This window comes from Triturus cristatus, chromosome 10, assembly GCF_964204655.1.
Source record: "Triturus cristatus chromosome 10, aTriCri1.1, whole genome shotgun sequence".
Taxonomy (NCBI): domain Eukaryota; kingdom Metazoa; phylum Chordata; class Amphibia; order Caudata; family Salamandridae; genus Triturus; species Triturus cristatus.
The window spans coordinates 858,810,701-858,836,453 of NC_140593.1; the positions used below are offsets into that span (position 1 = coordinate 858,810,701).

Genomic DNA, 25,753 nt, shown 5'->3' on the forward strand with positions numbered 1-25,753 from the left:
TAATGCCACACCCAGTTCGCTATCAGCAAGCCAGATGCTCGGCGTTCCCCCCCCCATCGGGATGCCCTCCCAAGACATACCTTCTCCCCTCTCTGCCATTGCTCTCTCAACCCGGGCCTCACTTTCTAACCCTTCCTCACCAATGGAGCACACAGGACTGCCATCAACGCTACATCCTTATCCTATTACACCTAAACACCCTATGAGCACACCCATTACACCACACTATTTGTCTTCTACCAACCTTCCATCCCCTGCCACTTCTACCAATCGTTCAGGGCTCCCGCAAGTTTTTAAGGACGCTTCTCCTCCCCCGGACCTTCGCATCCCCATCTTACCTCATACGGCTACCACTCGAGGTCCCCCCTCCCCACAGGACTCCTCCCCTCAGTTCCTCTGCTTAAACCAACATTCAGGCTTGACGGCACGTCTGGACAAGCTATCTAGCCAAGTGAACATTCTCACTCACGAATTCCAGGAACTGTTTGCTCTCTCGCTTAACCATCTGCACCTGCTCAATTCTCTTAGCTCCTTAGGAAAGATACCCTCAGTCCCCGCCAGTGCATCCTCTGGCCTTGACCAGCACTCCTCGCACCTTACTTCCAAAACCTTACACCTTCCTAACGCCCCCTCCCGCCCTAGAAGAATGATGGTTGAACTTGCGACCAGTGAGATAGAGGAACTACTCTCTTACTCAATCACTCTAGAAACCGAGAAGGTCCCCATGACCCAAATTCAAACCATTCTCGCCAACCCACACAGGGAACCCCCTAACAACCACAGAGTCGTAAATAGCGACATCCTCATGCAAGTGAATATCTTTCAGACTCCTACATCGCACACGCCTATACGACTGAAATGTGCACTACTCAATTGTAGATCAGCTAACAAACATGCCTCAGATATCTTCAACCTCATCCAAAATAATGAGCTAGATATTATTATCCTCACGGAAACATGGCTTAATCCTTCCTCTACCCACATCTTAGATCTCCTAGTGCCTCCTAGTCACGACATAATCCGTCTGGACAGATCAACAAAACAGGGCGGTGGACTAGCTTGCATTCACCAGAACACACTATCTGTCTCCCACTTGGAGACCCCCACCTCACCTATAGCTAAATACCTTTGCCTCAACATCTCTAGTAACCACATCCCTGTATGCAAGCTTCATACTTTCTACCAACCTCCTGGCGATAACTTCCTCTTCATGGAACAACTAATGGAGATTATATCTTCCAATGATGACCCATCAGTATCCCAAATTTACCTTGGTGATTTCAACTTCATTGGTCCAAACCTAATGACCAAGCAGTGATCTGCCTTAGCGCATTCCTATCTGATCTGGACCTTAACCAATTCTGTGACCGGCCAACTCACAACAAAGGATAAATTCTGGACCTCATTATCTCAAAAGGTAATAACATCACATTGGATGACATTACCCCATGTGATTGGTCCGACCATTACTGCAGCTTCTTCTTTATCAATAGGGAGGTGATAAGGAAAAGGGTCCAACCAAAGAAAATTAAACAGTGGAAAAGAGACCTCAGAAATATTAACACGGATTATCTAGCTATCAAATGTAAAAATGCCTTTTCTTCCCAAACTGACATGACTGATGTACATGATCTCACTGACTTCTATAACTCCACTATCTCTGTTATCATGGATTCCACAGTTCCTCTACAGCAAAAAAATGCCTCCTCCAAAAATATCCAAACCCTGGTTCAACGACAACCTAAACTCTGAACACCACAACCTAAGGGCTGCTGAACGTCTATGGAGATCCAAACCTTCCGTTTATCATTTAAAATTCCTGAGATCGGTTAGGAGTTCTTACAGTAAAAAATCAAGATGACTAAGGCCAATTACTTCAGAGCCCAACTTACTCAAGCCTCAATTCACCCCAAAAAACTTTTTGAAATTGTCAAACAGTAATCAGCAAGAGCACCCAATCACTTCGATTTAACAGACAATTCACCTTCATGCAACAATCTGGCTATCTTTTTTTACGGAAAAAACGAAACTCATCAGTATTGATCTTGAATCTAAGAGGGCCCTACTTACTTCATCTGAGAGTACGGCTGATCCTGCCCTTTCTGAGAGTCTAAAGCTGCCTAGTATTAGCACCAAGAGCATGGCCACCTGGAGCTCCTTCTCTCCCCTCAGTGAAAACGACATCTACAAAACTCTTCTGAACATTAACCCTTCTAATCACTTCAACGACCCATTACCTCCTTCTGTCTTCAAAGAAATCAAGACTGTCCTTATTCCCATCTGGACAAAGATTGTCAACTCCTCCTTATCTCAAGGCAAGATCCCTGAATGTCTAAAAGCAGCTCAGGTTTCATTCATTCTCAAAAAACCTGATGCGGACAGATCTGACCTCAACAACTTTCGTCCCATCTCCAACATCACTACTCTGGATAAGCTCCTTGAAAAATGCATCCAATCGCAACTCTGCTCGCACATTGAGACTTTCAACCTCTTGGATCAACATCAATCTGGGTTTTGGAGCGGTCATAGTACCAAATACGCGATCCTTCTCATCATGGATGACATCCTAAAAATGTTAGACCATAACAAATCCTGCCTATTTATCCTCCTTGATCTTTCCTCTGCATTCAACACGGTTAATCACAATATCCTTTTAGCCATTTTGGAACACCGGATGGGCCTCTCCAGTCAAGTACTGCTATGGTTTGTGTCCTTTCTTCATAATAGATCCCAAAGCGTTAAGGTGAACCATACACTTTCCCAATCATCTACAGTCTCCATGGGGGTCCCGCAAAGGTCTGCACTCTCTCCCATACTCTTTAATATTTTCCTGGATCCGCTAGCGAACGCTCTTTTTCTATGAACATTCTTTTTCATATGTATGCGGATGACAGGCAGCTTTACCTGAAAATCAATTCTTCTGAAGACTTCATCTCACTCAATTCCTCCCTGATGACTACCCAAAACTGGCTAACTCAGAACCATCTCCTGCTCAACACCGCCAAAACAGAATTCCTTCTCATATCCCCTCCTAAGCACACCCCCAAGATTGACCTCTGGATGAAACACATCACTACCTTTAATTGCTCCCCTCTTATCATCGACTCAGCTAAGTCTCTTGGAATCACCTTAGACTAGCACTTGAACATGAAGAAAAACAGCAGATGTGTAAAGGCACTAACTACCAAATGAGGCTTCTTAGAAACCTAAAACCATTCCTCCCTCAAGAGGACATCAAGCAGGTGGTTCAAGCACTTGTCCTGCCGAGACTAGACTATGGTAGCGCGACGCTTTGTGGCCTCCCCAAACATACCTTGGTACCTTGGCCCCGCTCAGGGCTTCGTTGAATGCAGCTGCCAGACTGATCACTGATACAAAAAGAACTGATCACATCTCCTCTGCCCTAAAACCTCTAAAGTGGTTACCCTATGAAGCAAGAACAAAAGATTGCCTGTCTGACGCACAAAGCCCTCCACTTCAAAACCCCTGGTTACCTGGCTCACAAACTAGAACTATCGGGGGTGGGGCAGACCATCAAGAAGTGCAAATTCTCTATTGCTGAAACCGACTTTTCGCAAAAAGAGAACAAGGCTCCGAGCCTGCTCTGGCTCGGCACTGAAGATCTGGAATTTGCTCCCTCCGGAAATCCGCAGAATTCCCTACACGGCCGCTTTCAAACATGAAGTAAAAACAATCCTAATGAACAATTTCCTGCCTTAAATGACCATTGATTGTCTGCTTTGTAACACCCAGTATTGTCTACCTCACTGTACCAAGCAATGTTTGTGCGCATCCTTGTATATTTGATTAGCTCATTCTGTTATCCACTCTTACCTCCAATACAATGTTCCCTTTTTACCTTGTCCTCCCCTTCCATTATTGTGAAGCGCTCTGATACCCCTTGGGGTCTTGCTATACAAAACATTTTAAATAAATTAAATAAATAAATAAACATCACCAGACACAACTTACAGGAAGGAATGAAAGACGTCCCTTCCTGGATGAGCAGCAGCTGCCTGAAGCTTAACTCGGAGAAAACGGAAGTCCTCATTCTCGGAGCCACCTCCTCCGCATAGGACGACACCTGGTGGCCCCCCCCGACCTCGGCAACTCTCTCAACCCCACGGACCATGCCTGCAACCTCGGCATCATACTCAACTGCTCCCTCACCATGAACCGAGAGATCAACGCTGTATCCTCCACATGCTTCAACACACTCCGCAAGACCTTCAAATTGTTCCCCCCTCCGAATCCAGGAAGACCGTCACCTATGCATTCATCACCAGCAGGCTGGACTACGGGAACGCCCTCTACACCAGAGTCAACAAATCTCTACTTCTCAAACTCCAGACTGTCCAGAACGCCACAGCCAGACTCGTCCTCAGCATCCCACGACAAGACCACATCACCCAGTACCTACGAGATCTCCACTGGCTCCCCGTCGAAAAAAGAGTGACTTTCAAGCTGCTCACACACGCTTACAAAGCCCTCCACTACACCGGACCCCAATACCTCAACAAAAGAATCTCCTTCTACTCCCCCAAGAGAAACCTCCGCTCCGCTGACCTAGCCTTGGCCGAAATCCCCTGCATCCACAGAGCCAGAACAGGAGGCAGATCCTTCTTCTACATCGCCGCCAAGGCCTGCAACAACTCCCTTTAACATCAGACGAAGCCGCACACTGCAAGCATTTGGGAAGAGCCTCAAGACCTGTCTCTTCAGATGACCAGAGCTGCTCGAAACCCCCCTCCCCGCCAGCACCTTGAGACCCTCACTGGTGAGTAGTGCACTCTATAAATCTCTGATGATTGATTGATTGAAATGAAAAGATGCAGTGATGAGCTTTCTGAGCACTGAGGAAATTGATTGTTAAACATGGCTTGATATAATGAAAATTGGCCTTGAAATATTAACGTGTGACTACAAGGCTCCCCTTCCCTTGATCCATGAGAAACATTTGTTCCCCTCTATTTGGGCGGAATGTTTTCGTACACGAAGAAAGGAGATAAGTATACTCCCTGTTATTATTTTCATGGAGGTCACAGCTTTCTGTACCTTCAACACAAATATATAGGACAACTTTTGGTCAACACCAGGGAGGAAATATTTGTTGTGCCCTGATGAAAGCCCAGGATTGATCTGGCCAATAATTTTTTGGGGCTAAAACATGTTGGCAGTTTATTAGAGTCATAGGGCTATAACCTCCAAGAAGACCCTTTTTAATCTTATTTTAGTATCCACTATGTCCCCATGAATAAAAGGGATACCTGGGGAATGGAGCAGTATTTTTATCTTTAAGTACCCCTGGCCTACATCTCCTAAGAGCTCCCTGAAATACGGTCGAGCCCACCCTGACCTTTAGGAATTTGGGTGAACCCGATGATGAAGCATGACACCAATAGGGTATGTGAGGGTTAAATAACAAAAAGGAATTGTTCCTTTCCGCACTTTGCGGTGTACGCCACATAAGGATTTATTTAGTTCTAGGAGATCCGTGTGGTTTGGATACATTATTGGTAGTGAAGTTCTAAGTGGGAGGAGGTATACACGCCCTAACCTCTCTTACCCCTCATCTGCCAGTGAAGGGCCCTCCACTGTCATATGTGGTTCACAGTCTGGAAATCATACCTGTAGATAATAAGGAGGGTGATGTTGGGGATGTTAATGGAATGTCTGCGCTTATCACCCACCAGTTTGTGGATGAAAGAGATGAGAGATGTTCCGCCATCTTCTGCGCACAAGACTCAAGTTTTGGAATCAGTCAGCAAAGAACCTGCTCAGGTTGATTTGGTGGCCAGGGCGAAAACGGAAGAGAAACCTATGACTCGCACGTCTGATTACAAAGGCGCAATAATTAAATCTTGTGGCAATTCTGGACATGCTGCAAATTGTCCCAGGTGTTATGCTAGGAACTCTATTCGCAGAAAATGTGGAAAGAAAGTTCATAATGCTAGGGTTTGTAAGGGGGAGAATGGGTTTGACAAAGGGGTCGATTCGATTTCTGAGGAATTTAGTGCGGTTCTCAATGTGAAGGCATGTATGGATGAGGTTGAGACAGATCTCATTGTTTTGCGTCTATAACTTTGGATGATAGAGAGGTGATGGTTGTGGCAGACTCAGGTCACCTTACACCAGGGTGGGAGACAAGAATCGGGACAGGGTGTTTGAGGCCCTGTACATTTCTCTCATTCCACCTGACATCAAACCTGTGAGTTATCCTGGTAATAAAATTGGTGTCTAGGGTTAAACAGTGATGAAAATAAGGTTTCATGATAAAGAAACTGTGGGGAATGTTATGAGGCCAAGCGTGGTGACAATCTTTTGGGTTGGATTCACCAGAGGGACATGGGTATCATGTTGAATCCAAATGGGTTGCAGCAAGTTATGATGTTGTCAAGGGAAGACAAGGACATATTTATAATGTTCCCCAAGGTATGCAGTAGGAAGCTAGGCCTTCTAAGCAACTTCGAGCATAAAATTACATTGAAGAACAATGCCACACCTTGCGTGCATAGAGTGAGGAAAGTTTCCAATCTTATGTTGGAACCATTGATAGAGGAGATCCCTAGATTTATATTGGAAGGGGTTATTGAGGAAATAGAGTCTGCTGAGTGGTTGGCTCTGGTGGTGTTCGCTCTGAAGGGCAGGGATGAATACATTTGGATGTGTGTGGATCTTAGAGGGCTGAAGAGACACATCTGGGTTGATTGCCAACCACTTGCCAACATTTCAGAGTCATTGACAATGCTTGTAGGGGCCAGTGTGTTCAGTGTGTTAGATTTATCATCTGCAAATCACCAGATGAAACTGCATGATAGTTCCTGGCACCTCACCTCATTCGTTACCCCTTTGTGTACGTATCGCTTCATCAGGATGCCATTTGGGCTGGCATCGGCAGCAGCGTGCTTCCAAAGGGTGATGAAAAGAGTGTTGGGGGAGGGAAGGGCAATATTCTTTTGTTTCCAGGATGACATTTTGATCCATGGCAAGAGTATGTTGGAGCACAATGCCACTCTGAAAGTTGTTCTGAGGAAATTGTCTGAGGCGGGACTCACGTTGAATAGTGAGACGTGCAAGTCCCGGGTGACGTCGGTATCATATTTTGGTCACACCATAACAGTGGACGGTGTTAAATCCAAAGTTGAATTGTCTGACTCCATTCTGAAGGCACTTGCTTCACTGGATAAAGATCAAGTGAGATCTCTCCTTGGAATGGTGGAGTTTTACTCCCAATTCATTCAAAACTGTTCCAGTGTAGCTCAATCGATCAGGTCCATACTCAGGAAGGGAAGCGGGTTTGAGAGGATGGGAGAATACAACTTTGCATTCAAGATGATTAAGGAGAGTATCATTACGATGCCCACTCTAGGACATTTCGACGTCAAGAAAAGAACCATCGCAATGACAGATGCCAGTCTCAGAGGGTTGAGGGCGGTACTGTCACAAGTCAGTGGTGGGGTAGAGAGCGTTGTTGCCTGTGCCGTACGTTCTCTCAAAGGTGCTGAGAAACAGTACTCTGTGGTGGAGATGGAGGCTTTCGCCTGTGTATGGGCAATAAAACATCTTAAATTCTAGTTATAGGGTTAGCTGTTTGTGGTGCGCACCGATTCAGGCCAATAGTACAACTACTTGCTACAAGACAGGCTTATGATGTGACCCTGAGGATTAAAAGATGGGTGGAGGGGGTGAATTCAATTTCTGTGTAGAGCATATCACTGGAAACAGGAACAGTATCGCAGACTGTCTGTCTAGGCTTCCTGTCTGTGGGTAAACTAGTGTTTAGGACTGCCAGGAGTCCAATCATGTAGGTTGGGTGTGCGAGGTGGCCATTCAGAAAGAGGAGTGGTGTGAAGTAAGAGAGTGTGATGCTGAGGCTCAATGCCTCTGGGAGTTCATTGTGAAAGGATGGCCAGTTTATAGAGCTGTTCCATAGAACTTGTTGAATTACTGGGATGTAAGAGAAGTTTTAAACTGGACTGGGGATGACCTGTTCAAGGGGGGAGAGTTTTCCCTCCTACTAAACTGAGGGAGAAAGTGGTACATTTTACTTATGAGGGTCACCTGGAAAGGAGCCAAACCAAGGCCAAACTGAGAGAACTGTATTGGTGGATGGGTGTAGACCGTGAGGTCGAGGAGGTGGTGAAGGATTGTGATTCTTATACTAAAAACAACAAGAGCAAGACTACTATCAATGCATCACTGTCAAAGGCTGCTGTTCCCAGTGAACCTTGGAAGAAGCTTGGGTTGAATTTTAACGGGCTTTTCTATCTGTTGCCTTAGAATGAGAGGTATGTTATCTTGCTTGTTGACTATAAGTCTAAATGGGTGGCCAACAAGTGTGTGAAGGTGTTGAGAGAGGGGATTCCTAATTGCATTGTGTCTGGTAACGCGGTCAAAGTGACGTCTCAAGAAATGCAAGCATTTATGAAATTGTTGTCCAATGTTCATCACAGGACAGCATTTTATTGACCCCAAGCCAATATTTTGGCAGAGCGGATGATTAGGTTGGTCAAGTCATGTGTGCAGAGGGCGTTAGATACTAGGATGCAGCCAACTCAAGTTCTAGATTAATTGTGGTGGGCACACTGCAATGCTCCCAATTTAGTTAATTTCAAGTATCCTTTTCTTTGGATGAGAGGTAGGGTGGGCAACACTAAGCTTAATCCTGCCTGGATGAATGGAGGAATCCATGATGCTGGAGGGATGTTGGATGGAGATGATTTGAACAAGCACAGGGCCCATGGTGTGGTTTTAAGGAAAAGTTGAAAGAATAGATATGAGGAAGGTTATGACCAAAAGAAGTGTGTGAAAGTTGTACCCTGGACTGTTGGTGAACTGGTTCTGGTGAGGAAACCAGGGTTTGTCTGGAAAGGGCCATAAAGATTCATTGGTCCTTTTGCCATTATAAGAGTGAAGAATAATGTAGTAGAATTGGATAATGGTGATGTGTGGAGGATGTCCAGCTTGGTTAGATGGAACAAACCAGGACGCAGTATTCCAGAGGAGGAGAACAGTAATCCTAAACCACCGGTGACAGAGGACGGCAGTGTCTTGTTGGATGTGATACAGAGTGCTAGATCTGTAGGAAGGCCAGGGTGATGGAGTGATTATGAGATGGGAAAACCTTAAAGGATAGGTTATGTTGCACTTGTTGAATATGGGTTATTTCGAACCTTTACAGTATTTCAGAGGTATATGTTTACCCTTCACCAATTGCATCTGTTTTGTTATACTAATGCAATGGCTGGGTATACAGCTATTCCTGGTGGTGTCATCAAAACTGTCAGAGCAATATCATTTTGTACATTTGTTTGTATTTATCTTATTAGGGGGGTCACGATTGTACATGTTGTTGTGTTATGTTATATAAGTAGGATGTGTTATGCTCTTACCTGTGAGATAAGTAAAGAATGCTGCCCAACCATTATAGAAGGGAACGACTGATCAATAATGTATGGGGTGTTAGAACCCAGAGGGGCAACAGCTACTGGGGGACATTCATGTGGGCAGTCTGCTCTTGAGTGGTTGGTGGATGAATTCTCTAGTAAAGAAAATCTAAACTCAACACTGGAGTCTGGGACACATTATTATCTTATCAATCTGTTATAGGTAAAGTGTCGTCTCCAACAAGCAGGAACATGATAAAAGGAATGCTTGAATTAATCTCAGTCTTTGACAATCACTCTTGGTAGCTTCACAGTCCATCATTTTTCACACATTGTTAGAAAGTGTGTCACTCTGCAACAGGGCACTTCAAAACAAATGTCCCTAACTGATAGATGCTGAAGAGGGCCTTACTGAGGCATGAGGAAACACTGTGAACACAGAAAATCCAGCACTCCATCTGAGATGGAAGAGAGCAGCAGGCAACCTTATTTGACCCCTCAAGGTCACAGCTGGTGCCTTGAGTCCATGCTGCTAAACCCAAGGGCTGTGTGACCCTTCAAAAATGGACCACTCACCGCCTTACTAAACAAAACATCAACAGTTGTCAGTGTCTTTGCTTGTAGCAGATTTCAGTCTTTGAAAAATCTTTGATGCAGCAGCCAACTAAATATCCCCCAATAGGCTAGCAGAAAAAATATAACTGAGCTGTGTATTCGGACAACATTGAATCATGAAACAGACACATACTAAATTGGTGATTTAACCAGAACATTCTGCAACCGTCTACTTACCCTTTCAGCCTGCAGATTTAGCTTGTCATAATTAATGGTTCCTTCTTCCCAGTTCTTGATCCGTGGGAATTTTTGAACTTGGATGGGAGCATCCATGGTGGGCCTGGATAAGGAAAAATCCAAGGGGTAATTAAGAGCATTGGGAAGCTTCAGCCACATTGACTCTCTCAAATGACCTCTGCCTCTGGGGCTTCATACTGACACTCTATGACGGTGATGACTACTGGCATGTCACCCACATGCTCTTATACTCAACTACTTAAGTACTTAATAATGAAAAGCATCTATCAGTACCACCTGTCAGACCTCACCATTGCCACTTAAATGGAAAGATTGCCTTTTACTTCCTCCTCACCTATATCCTATGAAATGGCTACGCACCCAATTCCTTCTAGCAGAGAATGTTGTTTGGTTTTGATACCTGATTTGTTCTCTTTCTTTTCCTGTGTTGAGGGGGGGCATGTGGTGGGTATTCTTGGCAACCGTGCCCAGGCTGGCAGGGCCACGGCTGGGTGCTGTAGGTTGAGTCAGATATCCATTTCAGAAGATACTGACGCAGTGGTCTCCCCTACTATATTCTTACTGGATACACTTTCTGGAGTCATTTAGATGTCAGCAGGTGCATTTACTTCTAATATGATTAAAATACAGTCTACTTGTGTACAGTTAAGTAGCTAGAACAGTGTTACTATCCCTTTCCTTGTTGACTCTTTTTGTAGTGGCAGTTTGCTAGAAATAATGTATAGAGTGTCTTTTACTCCTTTTCTGATGGCTCTGCTCCTCATGACATCAACTCCCTTCGGCTATCACAATGCCAATTAACTGGTTCCCGGAGTAGCCATTTTCCGTTTAGAGCACTGTTCAACAGTGTTCAGACCCTGATTCCTAACTGAACAGGTCCACAATCTGCCTGTAGGAGCTCTGGTCAGTAGTAATGCCATTATTGAGGTGAAACGTTATGTGAGGCTATTAGCTCTTGGCTAGCTGTACATGTTCAGCAGCAGCCCCATTTTAATTAAACCATACCAAACTTATGTATACACTACTAGCACAAAAAATAAACAAAAGAAATAACAATGGAAAATCAACCTTAAATGGTGGATGCCAATTGGTGCTGCAATTACCTGGGTAGCATGCAGCTTTATCCCATATGGGTAACAGATTAGGTGTTACACTGATAAGCAGTGATAGTTTACTATACAGAACCCAATTCTTAACAAACATTTAACAAGCATCGGCAATGCCAACAATTCTGGCTTATGAATTAACATGCCTTTTGGTTCATTGATGGATTTAGGCACTGAATAGTCATCATAAATGCACTCTGTCACTCATCTTTGTTCTCATGCATCTATTCTTCAGCCCACTAACTCATTCTTGCATTCACCCTCTGACACAACCGCAATAAAACACACACTAACTCAACAACATATGCAAAAAACCTGGAAAGAATACAAATAAAAAAAGAAAACATGCTGCCATATAAACACGGTAGACATATGCTTGGTGTACCTAAAGTAAACATAGCAGCATGTGTCTGTCTTGCAAAGATATAGGCTATTGTTCTATTGAAATGCAAGCATGGCTGCCACATTTAAAACCAAAGTGTTAGCCACCATGGAACGGTAAAACAATAATACACTATGGGCAACAGGATTCCATAATGGTCTCCTCGTTCAGAGGAAGTGGCCAGATGAAATGAGCTGCAAGCAAGCAACCTGTTAGCACTGCCTGGAGAGCTGTAATGTCCTCTTAAAGAGCCAGCCAACCAGCGGTGACAGTAAGGTGCACTCATTTTCAGGTGGATGTACACATAGGATCAGTTAATTCTGTCATTAACAGGGCAAGAGAGCCAATGACTGATGCTTAGTGACTGAACCATAACTCCATGTAGTTCACTGTCATGACTCAAGCAGAGTGCAAATGACACTCACACAGACCAGTTTAGGAACAGAGCTGACCCAAGGGCCATCTATCTATGTAAATAGATATATATATTTGTAGATGCATGTATTATTTAATTATTTTTTATTACAAGATCCTGACAGACAGCAAAGAAGATATCTGGCAATGTTTATTACAATGCAAATGTTCTCCCACTAGGATTTGTCAGAGGCAGTAACAACAAAATCTTGCCCCAAAAAGGTAATCCGTGACATTTCAGGTAACCAGATCCCTATCAGTAGGCTATAATACAGAGTAATAGCAAGCTACCCTTAAATGCCTATTTACTATGTTTTTTCACAATCAAAATGGCAAGCTGACTGCCTTAATTGTAACTATTCATTATAAACAATCAGTCTATACCCTTTATCATTGGCTTGCTGCATAGCCAACTCAGACTTACTGTGTTGGTTCAGAAGCATTTCCATAAGGCAACCATCAGGTATACTATAATAAAATTACAAATATGCACAAAATATAGTTGTCAAAACAATATAAAATCCTAACTAACAGGGCCTAATAAGCATTACTATTGAGCAAATTGTGTTTCCCCATTGCTTTGTTTATGTGGGTCTCCAACCCCAAAACCCCTGCCTACTACAGTAACTGTTCAGATTCAATGTAATAAAATGCCTACCTACAGGGTCTAGCACTGTGCAATACCAATCCACACTTAAAGAACTATGTTATGTTATGTTAATCGCATTAGTATAGCGCGCGTACACCGGTCAGTTTCTTGGCTGTACGGTAACAGAAACATTACATGCTTTTCAGAATAAATAAGTCAGATCTAGTGGCTTTATCATAGCATTTCAAAATAAACAGAGCTGCCCTATAAGCATGATCATTGGCTTTCCCCCATAACCAACTCACTCTTGCTGTATTCAGTATAAACCTTTGCACAAGTTAAAAGGTGTAATAGAAGCAGTTTTCTTTAGTGGAAGCACACTAATTCGAACCAATCAAATTCTGTACTCAGGTTAACCAGCATGTGGTTGGAGCTTTAGACCCTTTCTCAGTAGGACTCAGAAAACTAATTTTCGTTCATCACTTAAGGTCAGGCAACAATCGCACTGTCAAGCGAGACCTAAAATCCATACAGAGAAGCTTAGCCCTGAGCTCTCAAAAACAAAACTAAAGTTAATTACTGCCCTCCTACCATCTGTGCTGCTGCCAGAGAGAAACAAACATCCTTTAAACATCTAATAAATGATCACAGCGGCTTGGAGGCCAAGCATTTAATTTTGTAGAAAGACACAATTTTCTTCATTCAAAACATGTACTCCTGTCTACCAACATATGGCTGCAGCGAAAGCCCCTCTTCTAGTAGTGCTTATTAAATCCCTTTTTAGTTTGAGCATATAATGTCCGGAGACAGCTGTGCCAATCTAAAAAGGCTGTCCAGTGAATGATTTCCCAGTATCTTAAAGCTCAAGCTGACATCACCCCAAAATGAAAGATTTTGACATGCCTATTGCTACTGGTTAGTATCAATGTAGGAGCAGGTAAAGAGTACGGGGCAAACTTTGTGCAATTTACTTTTGCTTCGTTACAATTCCGCAAGAAATTACTCAAATTGCATAATCAGCATTTAGCACTATATTTTTCTGCAAAATACATCCTCATGTGCATTATGGATGTGAGGACATGTTTCACAAAAAAAATTGGGTCAAATAAAACAAGAGCTGCACACAACACCTGCTCGCTTTCTGGCTGGAAGAAATTATTAAAATAGTAACAACTTTGAACATATTTTTTCCGTCTTCCTTGGTCTTCTTATTGTCATAGATATTGTGTAATTTGTTTACTTTATTGACATTGCCTAGGAGTTTTTGTCATTACTAATAAAGAGAACTACCTTTTTTTACACTTGGTTGCCCTTTTGAAGAGAGAGTAGGCTTGACTTTTTAGGTCGAGCCTAGACAGCGCTTGCGCTGTCTGGAGGATCTGTTGTATGTACTTTGTGGGATCTGGAGATCATCCCTAGGACTTGTCTGCTTCCGCCTTTGCTTAGGGACTTTTTTTCTGTTCAACTGCCTCTTTTTAACTGTTTTGATAGAAAACAACCAGTAGAGGTCAGTAAAATACCAGAATTGCTTTCTGCTTGTTCAACTGCCTCTAATTAACTGTCTTGATAGAAAACGACCAGTAGAGTTCAGTAAAATACCAGAACTGCTTTCTACTTAGGGACTTTATAATTTTTTGTTTTTCTGGCAACTGCCTCTATTTAACTTTCTTGATAGAAAACGACCAGCAGAGGTAAGTAAAATACCAGAATCACTGAAGCATTCCCTAGATTCCAGGCCATAGAAACGTGTATTCAACAAGCACCCATAGACAATGATATTTTTTTCAAATCTTGTATTTTCAGTGATAAGACAACGAAGGGGCTGATTTTATTTTAAAAACAGAGATTTAGACAATACAATTTCCCTCCGACCGGCAGTATTTCTCTCCATGTGTGCCCATGCCTGGCATTTTACGCAGTTTGGTGCTTACTTACCCTTCATGTTAAAGAACAGTAGATGTTTCAGCACCCAGGCTAAATACATATAAGGTTCCAAATGCGAGACCGATTGTATTGCAAATGCTTGTTTATAATACAATCAAATAGGGTAACACAGCATATAACCACACAAAGGGTGCACATGCATGCATACTGACCAAAACACACACCACTGATGAAGACTAGTGAAAAAACCTACACTATGAGGGTCACCCCTCCTGATCATCACAGAATCAAAATGATCATACATATTATGTTTATACTTTTATGACAGTATGAACGTTAGATCAGATTTTCAATAAATGAATATGGAAATAGTTTTGAGACTTTCTGACAAAACCCCGCATATGTCCAGTTTCAAAGAGTTATGAAGACCATTTTACACACTACATAAATACAGCAAATGTCTTTACGATGACCAGGGCGTGTTTTTATACATGCCTGTTTGAATATCATCTGTCTAAAAAACAGCCTTTATTTGGATCCCTTTCACACATGACTGACAATTAAATTATATTGGAATGAAAATCCAATTTTATTACAGAATACATGTGTATTTAGAAAACACTGCTTTCGTATTTCATCCAGCGTATATTTAACTGACCATACAGGATTTAAACTAGTGTATTATTTAATCAATAACTTGAAAAAATCGTTCCTGACTGCTAGAATATCCATCTTTTCACTGTGTTTCCCTTTGAATTTGTGAAGTTCTCCATCCTCAATTCAGTTGGTATTTTGGACATCCGTGAAGTGAGGAGCTGCTAATCAGTTTCCAGCCACATGTGCTATCTTCTTAAGGTGGTAAACATTTAGGGCCCGGATTAGGCAGTGTAGAACTTGTAAAACTGCAGACGGGATCTCCATCTCGTTTGTGATGGAGTATCCCATTCATCCAAATCTAAATATCACACATATGCACATTTGACAACTGGTTAGTAAATTCTGTCCATAAATTGTGAAAAGCTGGTTAAATGTCAAATTCAAAATAAGAACTTAGGGTCGCTCAGATAAGACCTGGAAAGCAAGAGTATAGCTGAACCTATTTTGACCTTTAAAATGGGGATACATAGGTGTTTGTCTTTACATAGCTATGAGTTTTACATATGTTTAGGTGCATGAAATTTCTATGCTTTGATTACCATCGTATGGATCATATCTTGGTGTGTGTCACAAAAGTGTGATCTGTTATCCACCACAACGAGGACCATATGATGTTGTGTTTTAAACATCTGAGCTTTTCTCCTATCATAACAATGACCTCACCACTAGGTCTGATGCAAATTTGTGCTGTTATCAATGCTATTGTTATCAAGCATGACATTTTTCTATTCAATAAGGACTATATCACCTAGTATATTACAATTGCATGTGGTTTTACCATTCACATTGAGGAATAGATAATATGGCATATGGCAAGATTGTGTACTTTGATACATCACATTGAGGGCCACACCATGGTGTTTGTTAGTAATTTGGGCGAGTGCCTATTCGTCACAGAGGACAATTTCATACTGTGTGTTGCAGGGATATGCATGCTTTGAAAATCACCAGGCGGAAAATATCACAGTGTATTACAATTGCATGCTTGTTAGACCAGTCAGCCTTAGGGTGGTCGTCCCCCAAGATTTTTGTCTTCACTCCACTATATTTCTGAATTTGTTTTTGTTGACCTTAGGACTGCTAACCAGTGCTAAAGGGCTTGTTCACATTCCATAAAACATAATACAATTGAGTTACACACCCAACTGGCACATTTAATTTATTTGCAAGTCTCCAGTAAAATAATACTGTCTGTACCCAGCACCTGTAAATTAAATGATATTAATGGGCCTGCAGCACTTATTGAGCCATCCACTTAAGTAGCCTTTTTTAACTTGTCCCTGTGGGTGCAGTTGTAAACTGCCATTTCCACCTGTCAAAATAAACCTTTTACCAGGCCTAAACCATTCGTTTTAGTACATGTAAGTCACCCATAAGGTAGGCCCTAAAAACCCCATAAGATAGGGTGCAGTTTATTTACAAAGTTGGAAATGCAGTTTTCAATTTTACATGTCCTGGTAGTCACTATTGCAAAGCCTGCCTCTTTCATTGCATAACATTTGGTACCTTATTACATTTAATAGGTGTTAACTTTTGATTGGGAGCAGGAGGAACAAGTCATGTTTGGTATCAGAGGAATTTAAAACCCTCTTGAAAGGTAAAATCAGATTTCAAGCCTCAATTAAAAAAATGCCACTTTTAGAAAGTTAGAAAATGCAAAAAAGAACAGATGATGGATGGAATGCTGAATTAATCAAACATTCACCCCAGTCACAGATCTGGGTTAAATCCATTGTTTTTTGCACACCATGCCATTCCAGTTTAGACCCAGTCATATGCAAATCAGTCTTGACCCACAACCTGAACTGCCAGGTCAGGTCTTCCCTGGACCAGAAACAAGCATCCTGGGACCAGTTTCGGGGTAACACCCCTCATCAGCCAGGCTAGCTTGAATATGGTGGTGTAGCGAGCACGGGACCCACGTCTGGGCATATCCGTCACACTTAGGGCGGCAAATGCAGAACAGATGATGGACGGAATGCTGTTCCCATGAGGCACAGGGTCAAGACTGATTTGCATATGGCTGGGTCTAAACTGGGGTGGCATGGTGAGCAAAAGAACAATGTATTTAACCCATATCTATTGACTGGGGGTGAATGTTTGATTTGATCTGCATTCTGTCCATCATCTGTGTGTCTTTTACGTTTTGAAAGTTGGCATTTTTTCGTCCGAACGATTCGGTGCCTCCAGCCTGTATCCTGGGTCACATGAATAGGTGTATTTGGAAGTTTGCCTTTATGTATTTCTCCCAGAGGATCCAGGTGTGGACAGGGTGAAACCATCCTGACTTGACAGGGGCTCAGGGCAGACACCTACCATACTTGCACTTCAAAGGCACTGGCTCAGCTCACAGACAACAGGCTTCACACTAGCCTATTGTGCTCCCAGAGAGATAGACCAGGGCAGGCAGGCAAGAAATTCAAAATACTCCTGTTGGGGAAAAACTCCAGAATCTTCTAATACTACAAAGGGGCATCAGGTATAACAATGGGACCCTCATACCCACTCTGTAGTACATTCCTGGACCTGTAGATAGTACAGAAGAAGAACACCCTGCTGCTTGAGGCCTACTCCACTTGTTGAGGAGGAAGATTGGACCTGCACCCTTCATCTCAGGCTGAAGTGACTCCAGGGGTCAGCTGACTGCCCTCCTGTTCTGAGCTACAGTGAGACAACAAGCTCCAGAGGCCTCTCTGCAACTGCCCACTGACCTGCTGCACTAGACTTGAATGGACCTACAATTAGACCTACCTGAGACCTGCCGGTCTCAGCTGGACTGAGTTCCTGGTAGCGTTCGACACAGTGCCACATGGAAGGCTCCTCGATAGACTGGAGTATGTGGATATTGGAGGTAGGGCTCTAGCCTGGATAGCATCTTACCTGGAGGACAGAGAACAGGTCATTTGGACTCCCCCTTTCTCATCGCCTAAGTCCAGTTTACAGGTGGGAGTCCCTCAGGGCTCTTGTCTTAGCCCAGTGTTTTGTAACCTATATATGCACCCCCTAGCAGCACTGGTGGAGGCCTATTGTGCCAAGATAATTTCATATGCTGATGACACTCAGCTGATTTTCTCTTGTAACAAAGGCACTGAGTTTGACTGGGCGTGATTAGATTTTGCCTTACAGAAGTCTTCGGGTGGCTGGAGGAGAACCAGCTTAAGTGCAATTCTGACAAATCAGAAATTGTTTTTTTCTATTTGCCCGCAGTGCACGACTGGAGCCAATGGTGGCCAGAAGAATTCTCCCCTCCCCCTAGCGTGGCTCAATCTATATTGACAATGCCCTTTCCATGCGTTCCCAAGTTCAGGCCATGGTGGGGACTTGCTTTGGACTACTTCGGATGTTGAGAACATTTCTCCCGCTCCTCCCACTGTATTCCAGGAGGATAGTGGTCCAGGCACTGATCACATCCAGACTGGACTATGGGAACATTCTCTACCTGGGCCTGCTGGATGTTCTCCTGCAGCGCCTGCAAGTGGTGCAAAATTCAGCAGCTAGGGCAATTCTCTGTCTAAAACATAGGCCCCACATGGCACCTCACCTTAAAGCCCTTCACTGGCTCCCGGTGAGGGAGCGAAAAAAATGTAAGACCATGGTAACATTTTTTAAAGCTCTCCATGGCAAGGGGGCCAGTTACTCCAGGAGACGTGTCTGCTGGTACACAACTACAAGAACACTTATATCAACCTCTGCGGCTCATGTATGTGTCCCAAAGGTGTGTCTGGCACGCAGGGGTGCTAAATCCTTTAGCCACCTGGGGCACAAGCATGGAATAAACTTCTATTGGCCCTTAGACTCTCCACGGATTTGACTAATTTAAAAAAACTGTTGAAAACTTGGCTCCAGGGTAACATTGTGTCAACCTTTAGCGCCAGGACACTCCGCATGGAGTAGCTGAGCGCTTTATAAATATCAGTCGGTCATTCATTCATTCATTCATTCATTTAAGAGGTGCCTGCCAGGTCTGGGACCCTTGATGTGGTATGAGCTTAGCTCCTCCTTGAAGAAAATGAGAAGTCCTGAAATTTTGGTTTCTTCACAACCATGAACAGGCTAGTTTGTGCTAAGATCATGCCACCCGCACCATCCGCCCATCTCTTCACGCTACAAGCAACAGCCAGTAATGACCGGCAATGGGAGAGCTGCACGTAGCTCTACAGCATCAACAGCCTGCAGTGACTGCCAATGAAAATCTCCTGCAACCAATGTTCACGACACCCGACATGAAGCTCGCGCTACATCGACGATTGCCCGCGACACACTGCCTGCCATTCATGCTACAGTGACAACACTCTCCCAAAGCCTTGTACCCTCCTGTGGCTCGAATGGACTTCTTCCTGCTAGACTTTAGAAGGTAATCTTTTCAGCAAGACTAAACTGGTCCCTGTATCCGTCCTGCACTCTGTCGTGGTAGGTTTGAACTTGGGAATTTCACCTGGTCTCACACAACCAGATAACAGCGAGTGATGCTTTGTTTTGGTAGGCATTTAAATTGCCATACATCTTCAAAATTGCATATCTCCGGCTCTACATAGTGGATTTTTGTTGTTTTAGTGTCAGATAATTTACTAAATATTTCTCCGTTTTTTGAAGGATTGTTTGCATGTTTCTTGTGTTGTGGTTTTAGTTTATTACTGCTTGAGTGCGGCATAAATAGTATATACATTGCCTCTAAGTTAAGCTTAACTGCTTTTGCATCAACCAACCAGAACCAGAGGTTCAACCACAGGTTAATGTAGTGGCTATTGTGGTTCACTTGACAGGGATTGTGGCTGCTTTTTGAGAAGAGCTCACACCCTCCTCAACCAGCTACCTAATTTCGTGCAGCGCTTATTTATCTTTTCATGTGTGATGAGCTGCCATATCGTCATAAGGCTGTCTCAAGATGCATGATAGAGGCACAACTGTACTCTATTCTGAGGGCACGACTGAGATTGTTCCCCTTAGGTGCTGATAAGTAGGAGTTGTTTTTGATAGTTTAGTCCATCAAAATGATTATATCACATTTCATATTGCAACTTTGTGTGCTATTAAAGCCTTTATTGAAAAAGCATCATGAATGACAGCAGGGTCATGGTTGCGGGGCTGGCGTGGCAGCTGCGCTGCTGCGCAAGGTGCAGTGGAGTGGTGTGCTGAGATGACAGGCATTGGATTTGTTATTTTGGGGTGGCATTTCTCGATGTACACGTGTCAAGTGTGTACTTTTCATTAATTATGCAATATTAGAAACTTGGTAGAACTTAAATGTTTATCTGTTATTAAGATATATATTTTTTTATATATTTTTGATGACCATATATATTTTGTGACCATATGAATGCATAATGTAAATCATACACTTGTGTTATTAAGTTACTTACGTTGCCTAGACCCTGTAATGCCAGTCTTGCTTCCAAGGTTCTGGGCATCGTACAAGTTTACGTGAAAGTTTTTTCACTATGTTTATTCATCTGTTAGCTTGGTGTTTATAGGTGACAGGGCACAATCACCACTTGTGTATTGGCTTCAAGAGCCACCAGTTTGGTCGAAATGCGTCAGCAGAATAAAACTTTCCTTGGAAGCCTTAAAAAAATCATATCAGGCTCACAATCACAATCTTACCAGTGGTTCGCTTATGTCCTGCAAAATTACCATAGCTTTGAGTGTTACAGGTGTTTTGGTATGTTATAAATGTGAGCTACTATTATCATACTTTGGATCAAGTCATGATGTGCATCACAACTGTTTGATTTTATCCATCACAACGAGGACCGCATGATGCTGTGTGTTACACATCTGAACTTTTTCCTATCACTGTGATGACCACACCACTAGGTCTGTCGCAAAGTTGAGCTATCATCTAAAGTACTGTTGCCACAAATTAACTTCTTTCCATAACAAATAGGATTATATCACATTGTATGTAGCAACTTCATTTGGGTTTATCACGTGCAATGAGCACTAGATGCCAAGACGTGTTTCAAGATCACTTGCTTTGATACATCACATTAAGGAGCACATCATGCTATCTGTTAGTAACATGAGAGAGTCTATATTTATCACAGAGGACAATTTAATACAGTGTTTTACATGGATGTCCATGTTTTCAACATCACCAGGAGGGCAATATCATGCAGTGCACTACAACCGCATGTTGTTTTATCTCTTCATTTGTAATTCATTGCAGAGACTTTGTGATGTGCTGGCATACCTCCACAAGGCTGCATTAAGATATTTAATAGAAACAGACCTGTTCCTCATTACCACTGCATTCCTGTGATGGACCGCTCCCCTGTGGTATCCATAAATATGAATGAACTATTTATGAATTTTATTCCATCAAACTCATTACCAAATCACACTGCGTGTTTTTATTCTGTGTGCTACTACACCACACTCTAGCAAACAATTGCATGCATGTTTGTATCCATCAGAATGAGCACTATATCGTGGTATGCAATTCATGTGACCAAGTGTTTAGCATCTGAGCTTTTATCAATTGCAAAAAGGAGTACATCATGGTGCATGTTACATTATGGTGTTGTGCTTTTTAATATGTAATAGACACTGTCACAACTTTATGTGTGTCAAGCAGAGAAACATCTGTTCTGGACATTGTAAACCACTTCATATTGTGTGTCATAAGATTGTGCATTTTTATGCTTTAATTGGTGTTGTGAATTGAGCACATGATGAAGGAATATAAAGGGGGTCGTCTATATGAATCACAGCAGGGTCACAATCACAATCTTGTTAGTGGTTTGCTCATACCCTACACAATGACCACAGCTTTGAGTGTTACAGGTGTTTTGGTGTTTTATACGTGTAAGCTACTATTATACTTTGGATCAAGTCATGGTGTGCATCACAATTGTATGTTTTTAACCATCACAATGAGGACCGTATGATATTGTGTGTTACACATCTGAGCTTTTTCCTATCACTGTGATGACCACACCACTAGGTCTGTTGCAAAGTTTTGCTATATTTTAAACTACTGTTGCCAAGGATGAACTTCTTTCCATCTCAAATAGGATTATATTACATTGCATGCTACAAATTAATTTGGGGTAATCAAGTGCAATGAGCACTAGATGCCGTGAAGTGTTACAAGATTTTTGCTTTGATACATCACATTAAGGAGCACATCATACTGTCTGTTAGTAACATGAGAGAGTGTCTATTTATCACAGAGGAAAATTTCATAAGTTTTTTAAAAGTATGTGCACGCTTTAACCATCACCAGGAGGACAATAACATTCAGGGCACTAAAACTGCATATTGGATTATCTCTTAATTTGTAATTCATTGCAGATAACTTGCAATGTGCTGACATACCACCATAAGGCTGCTTTAAGATACTTCATAGAAAGAGACCTGTTCCTCATTACTACTGCATTCCTGTGAGAGATTGGTCCTCTCTGGTGTTAAAAAATATGAATGTTTTATATATTTTAGTCCATAAAACTCATTACAGCATCACATTGCATATTTTAACTCTGTGGGCTATTACATCGCCTTCTAAAGAATTATCACATGCGTATTTATCCACCAAAATGAGGACTACAGCGTGGTAGGCAATTCATATGACCATGTGTATAGCATGTGAGCTTTTATGCATTGCAAAAAAGAGCACATCATTACGCATGTTACAGTCTTGTGTTGAGCTTTTTAACATAAAATAGATACTGCCACAACTTAGTAAGTGTATCAAGCATATGAATTTCTTTTCCGTACACTGTAAACCACTTCATGTTCTGTGTCATATGATTGCGCTCTTTTATGCTTTACTATAGCACCTAAATAATTGTGGTTTATGCTCCTATGTGTACTTTATATGTCAAAATGAGGACCATGTTAAATTGTGCAAGACAGGTTTGTGTGCCTATATCTGCCACAGGAAATGTTATGCTGCCTATTACAGAGGTTGGTGTTTTTATCTATCACAATGAAGACTGTATCAAGATGTGGGTCACAAAAGTGTGTTTTTATCCAACACAATGAAGATCACATTTCGGTGCATTTTAGACATGTCTTTTTCTTCTGTCACAGAGTCACATCATGCTGTATCGAACAAGTTCATGTTAATTTAGCCATCATTAAAAGTACCATATTAATGTGATTTAGTGCTATCACATATTGCTTAACAGTATTTTCCTTTAACAGTAATCTGCTATAACATTATGCAGTGTTTTAGTGTATGATCTTATGTAACAAAAAAAAATTACATTGTATTGTATCTTGGAAATGTGTGCGCTTATTCATCACAATGATGGCTCTATATAGGTGTGGTCCACAGGACATGCATTTATCTCCATCACAAACAAACCCAAGGGCTAATGTGCACAAGTATGCATATAACCTTGGAAAAAGACTATTCTATGTGAGTAAATATTTTTCTGTTTGTAGATTGTGACTTCCCAGGACTTCATTTCCCTAAAAAAGTATTTGTGTGCCTGCAAATGTGTGACTTTGGAACTGTCCACAAACATTTCTTCAGCCTATTCCCACCCAGGAAACAATCTGAGATTCACTTCTAACAAGCGCCGGATAAAATTTGTTTTCAGGGTGGGAGGCGGAAGAAATCAGACAAACATTGGAGACGGCATATATGAAGGGATTACTCAACAGACAAAACATATTTTTCACATGCAGAAAGGAAAGATTTGACTACTTCTGCTGGATTCCGAATATCTAATTTTTTTTTTTTACATGTATACTTATTCAAGGAAAAATGGGATTCCTAAAAGAAAATGAAAAATAATCCTTGAAATACTACTACTGCAGAAGTATGCTAAGCATAATCAAGAGAGCCTTTGCGAATTAAAAAACAGCTTGCTCGTGTAATCCAAGCACACTGGAAATCTATAACAATAAATGTAGCACTTTGTGTTGTGAATTGAAGAAAGAATCTCCTGCTCTGGAACACACTTCACAGCACCCATTACTAGTAAGGTCAGAACATCTTGCTGAAGGACAGTCAGATGATCCGGCAGGAGTACTGGTAACTGGAAGAGATGGTTGGGGGTTCTGCTGGAAGGGTAGGGCATACCCCTTCCCACAATCTGCAAGACCCAGAATCCTCAAAACTTGTGAAAGGTCAGAAGTCCTCAGAACGTGTGAAAGTGGGATGTCTGTCCCCCAAATGGTTGTGTGTGTTCGGACAAGGGTAACTACAGCTGTTTCCCCGTAGTGGTTGAGGAAGAAGAGGAGGAGGGAGGAAGGGGTAGAGCACCTGTTCTTTCTTTCCTTACTTCGTCCTCTCTACTATTGGTAGAGAGAAGTTCATCTGTTGTTGGTGCTGCTGTTGAGCGTATTGCTGATGGCCCCAAAAGTAGAGTACCCTCCTGAAACCTCGGATGATGTTGTGGAAAAGGCACCAGGTGTTAGCTTGGAGGAACAACAACCTTGCACCACCAGGCTCTCCAGGGATGGGTGAGAGGAGAAGAAGGCAGGACCTCCTGGATATGGCTTATAGTGTCAGGTATGGGTTCTAGAAATCACAGTAGAAGTTATTGGTTTTTCCCAAATAGCTACACTATGCTCTGTTAGGGCCTCATTGAAAGGAAGTAACGGGTTCACTGTATGGGTGGTTAAATGTATGACCTAAATGCATACATTGACATGATTCGCAGGCCTTTGAGTCGTGGTCAGATCCCAGGCACCAGAGGCACATGTTGCGGGAATTTGTGATGAACATTTGGCCATCACAATCTCTGCATGGTTTACAGCTGTACTGCTCAGCCGGTATCATCGTGAGGTAGCTGCAACTGATTTTTAAAATATTTTTTAAGAAGTCGCCCACGCCATCAACACTCCTGAGAAGACTTTGGGTCTCTCCATAATGTGCTGATGTAGCGCAAAGAAGGAAACTGATGTCAGCACTCCAAATGGTAAATTTTATGGTTCTAGTGACTTCGTAGTAATGCTGTGTATGGCAATGAAGTGTGTGTTGGGATTCCATCTTTACTTTAAGGCTTTGATATCCCCATCCTCCCTCGGGTGTTTTTTTTTATTCACATCAGCTGTTAGCAGTTCTGGGACAGTTCACATAAGTTTTCTCCCTGTGCCCGCTCACATTTTTTATACAGCATGGTATCACCTCATTCAGTCACCATTTGTTTTCACCATATTCATTTGTTGCCACGTCTACAGATCACTTATTTTTCTGTATCATGTGCCACTCTACGAATTAATAATATAAAGTTGATTAATAGATCATTCAGTGAGTCCACATTTCTCTATTGTGCACTATATTGGCATATTTTTAACGTGTATATATACTGTTTTTTCATTCATTTTGCACATTTCTGTCTTGTATTCTGTCTTTGTACATTGTTGCTCTTTTTGAATATTGTGTTTTTATTTATATATGTATGATTATTTGTTATTGTCAGGAGGTTTCCAAACCACATTAATTTAATACTACATGTTTGTATCAACTTAATTAAAGTACATATTTATTGTTTTCACATGTTCTTCAGGTTTGTTCATTATTATTTATTTAATCCTATTTTCAGGTTGCCAAGGGGTGTTTATTTAC

The 25,753-nt window shown here is 42.1% G+C and overlaps 1 protein-coding gene across 4 annotated transcripts in view; it reads right to left on the reverse strand.

Moving 5' to 3' along the window:
* NOS3 (nitric oxide synthase 3) overlaps positions 1-25,753 on the reverse strand; it is an 819,509-nt gene that overhangs the window by 465,346 nt on the left and 328,410 nt on the right. For all 4 annotated transcript variants that reach the window (XM_085628483.1, XM_085628482.1, XM_085628485.1 and 1 more), the window contains exon 2: positions 10,179-10,281. In XM_085628483.1, the coding sequence (XP_085484609.1) occupies positions 10,179-10,281 (103 nt within the window). The remainder of the gene's footprint in view (positions 1-10,178; positions 10,282-25,753) is intronic.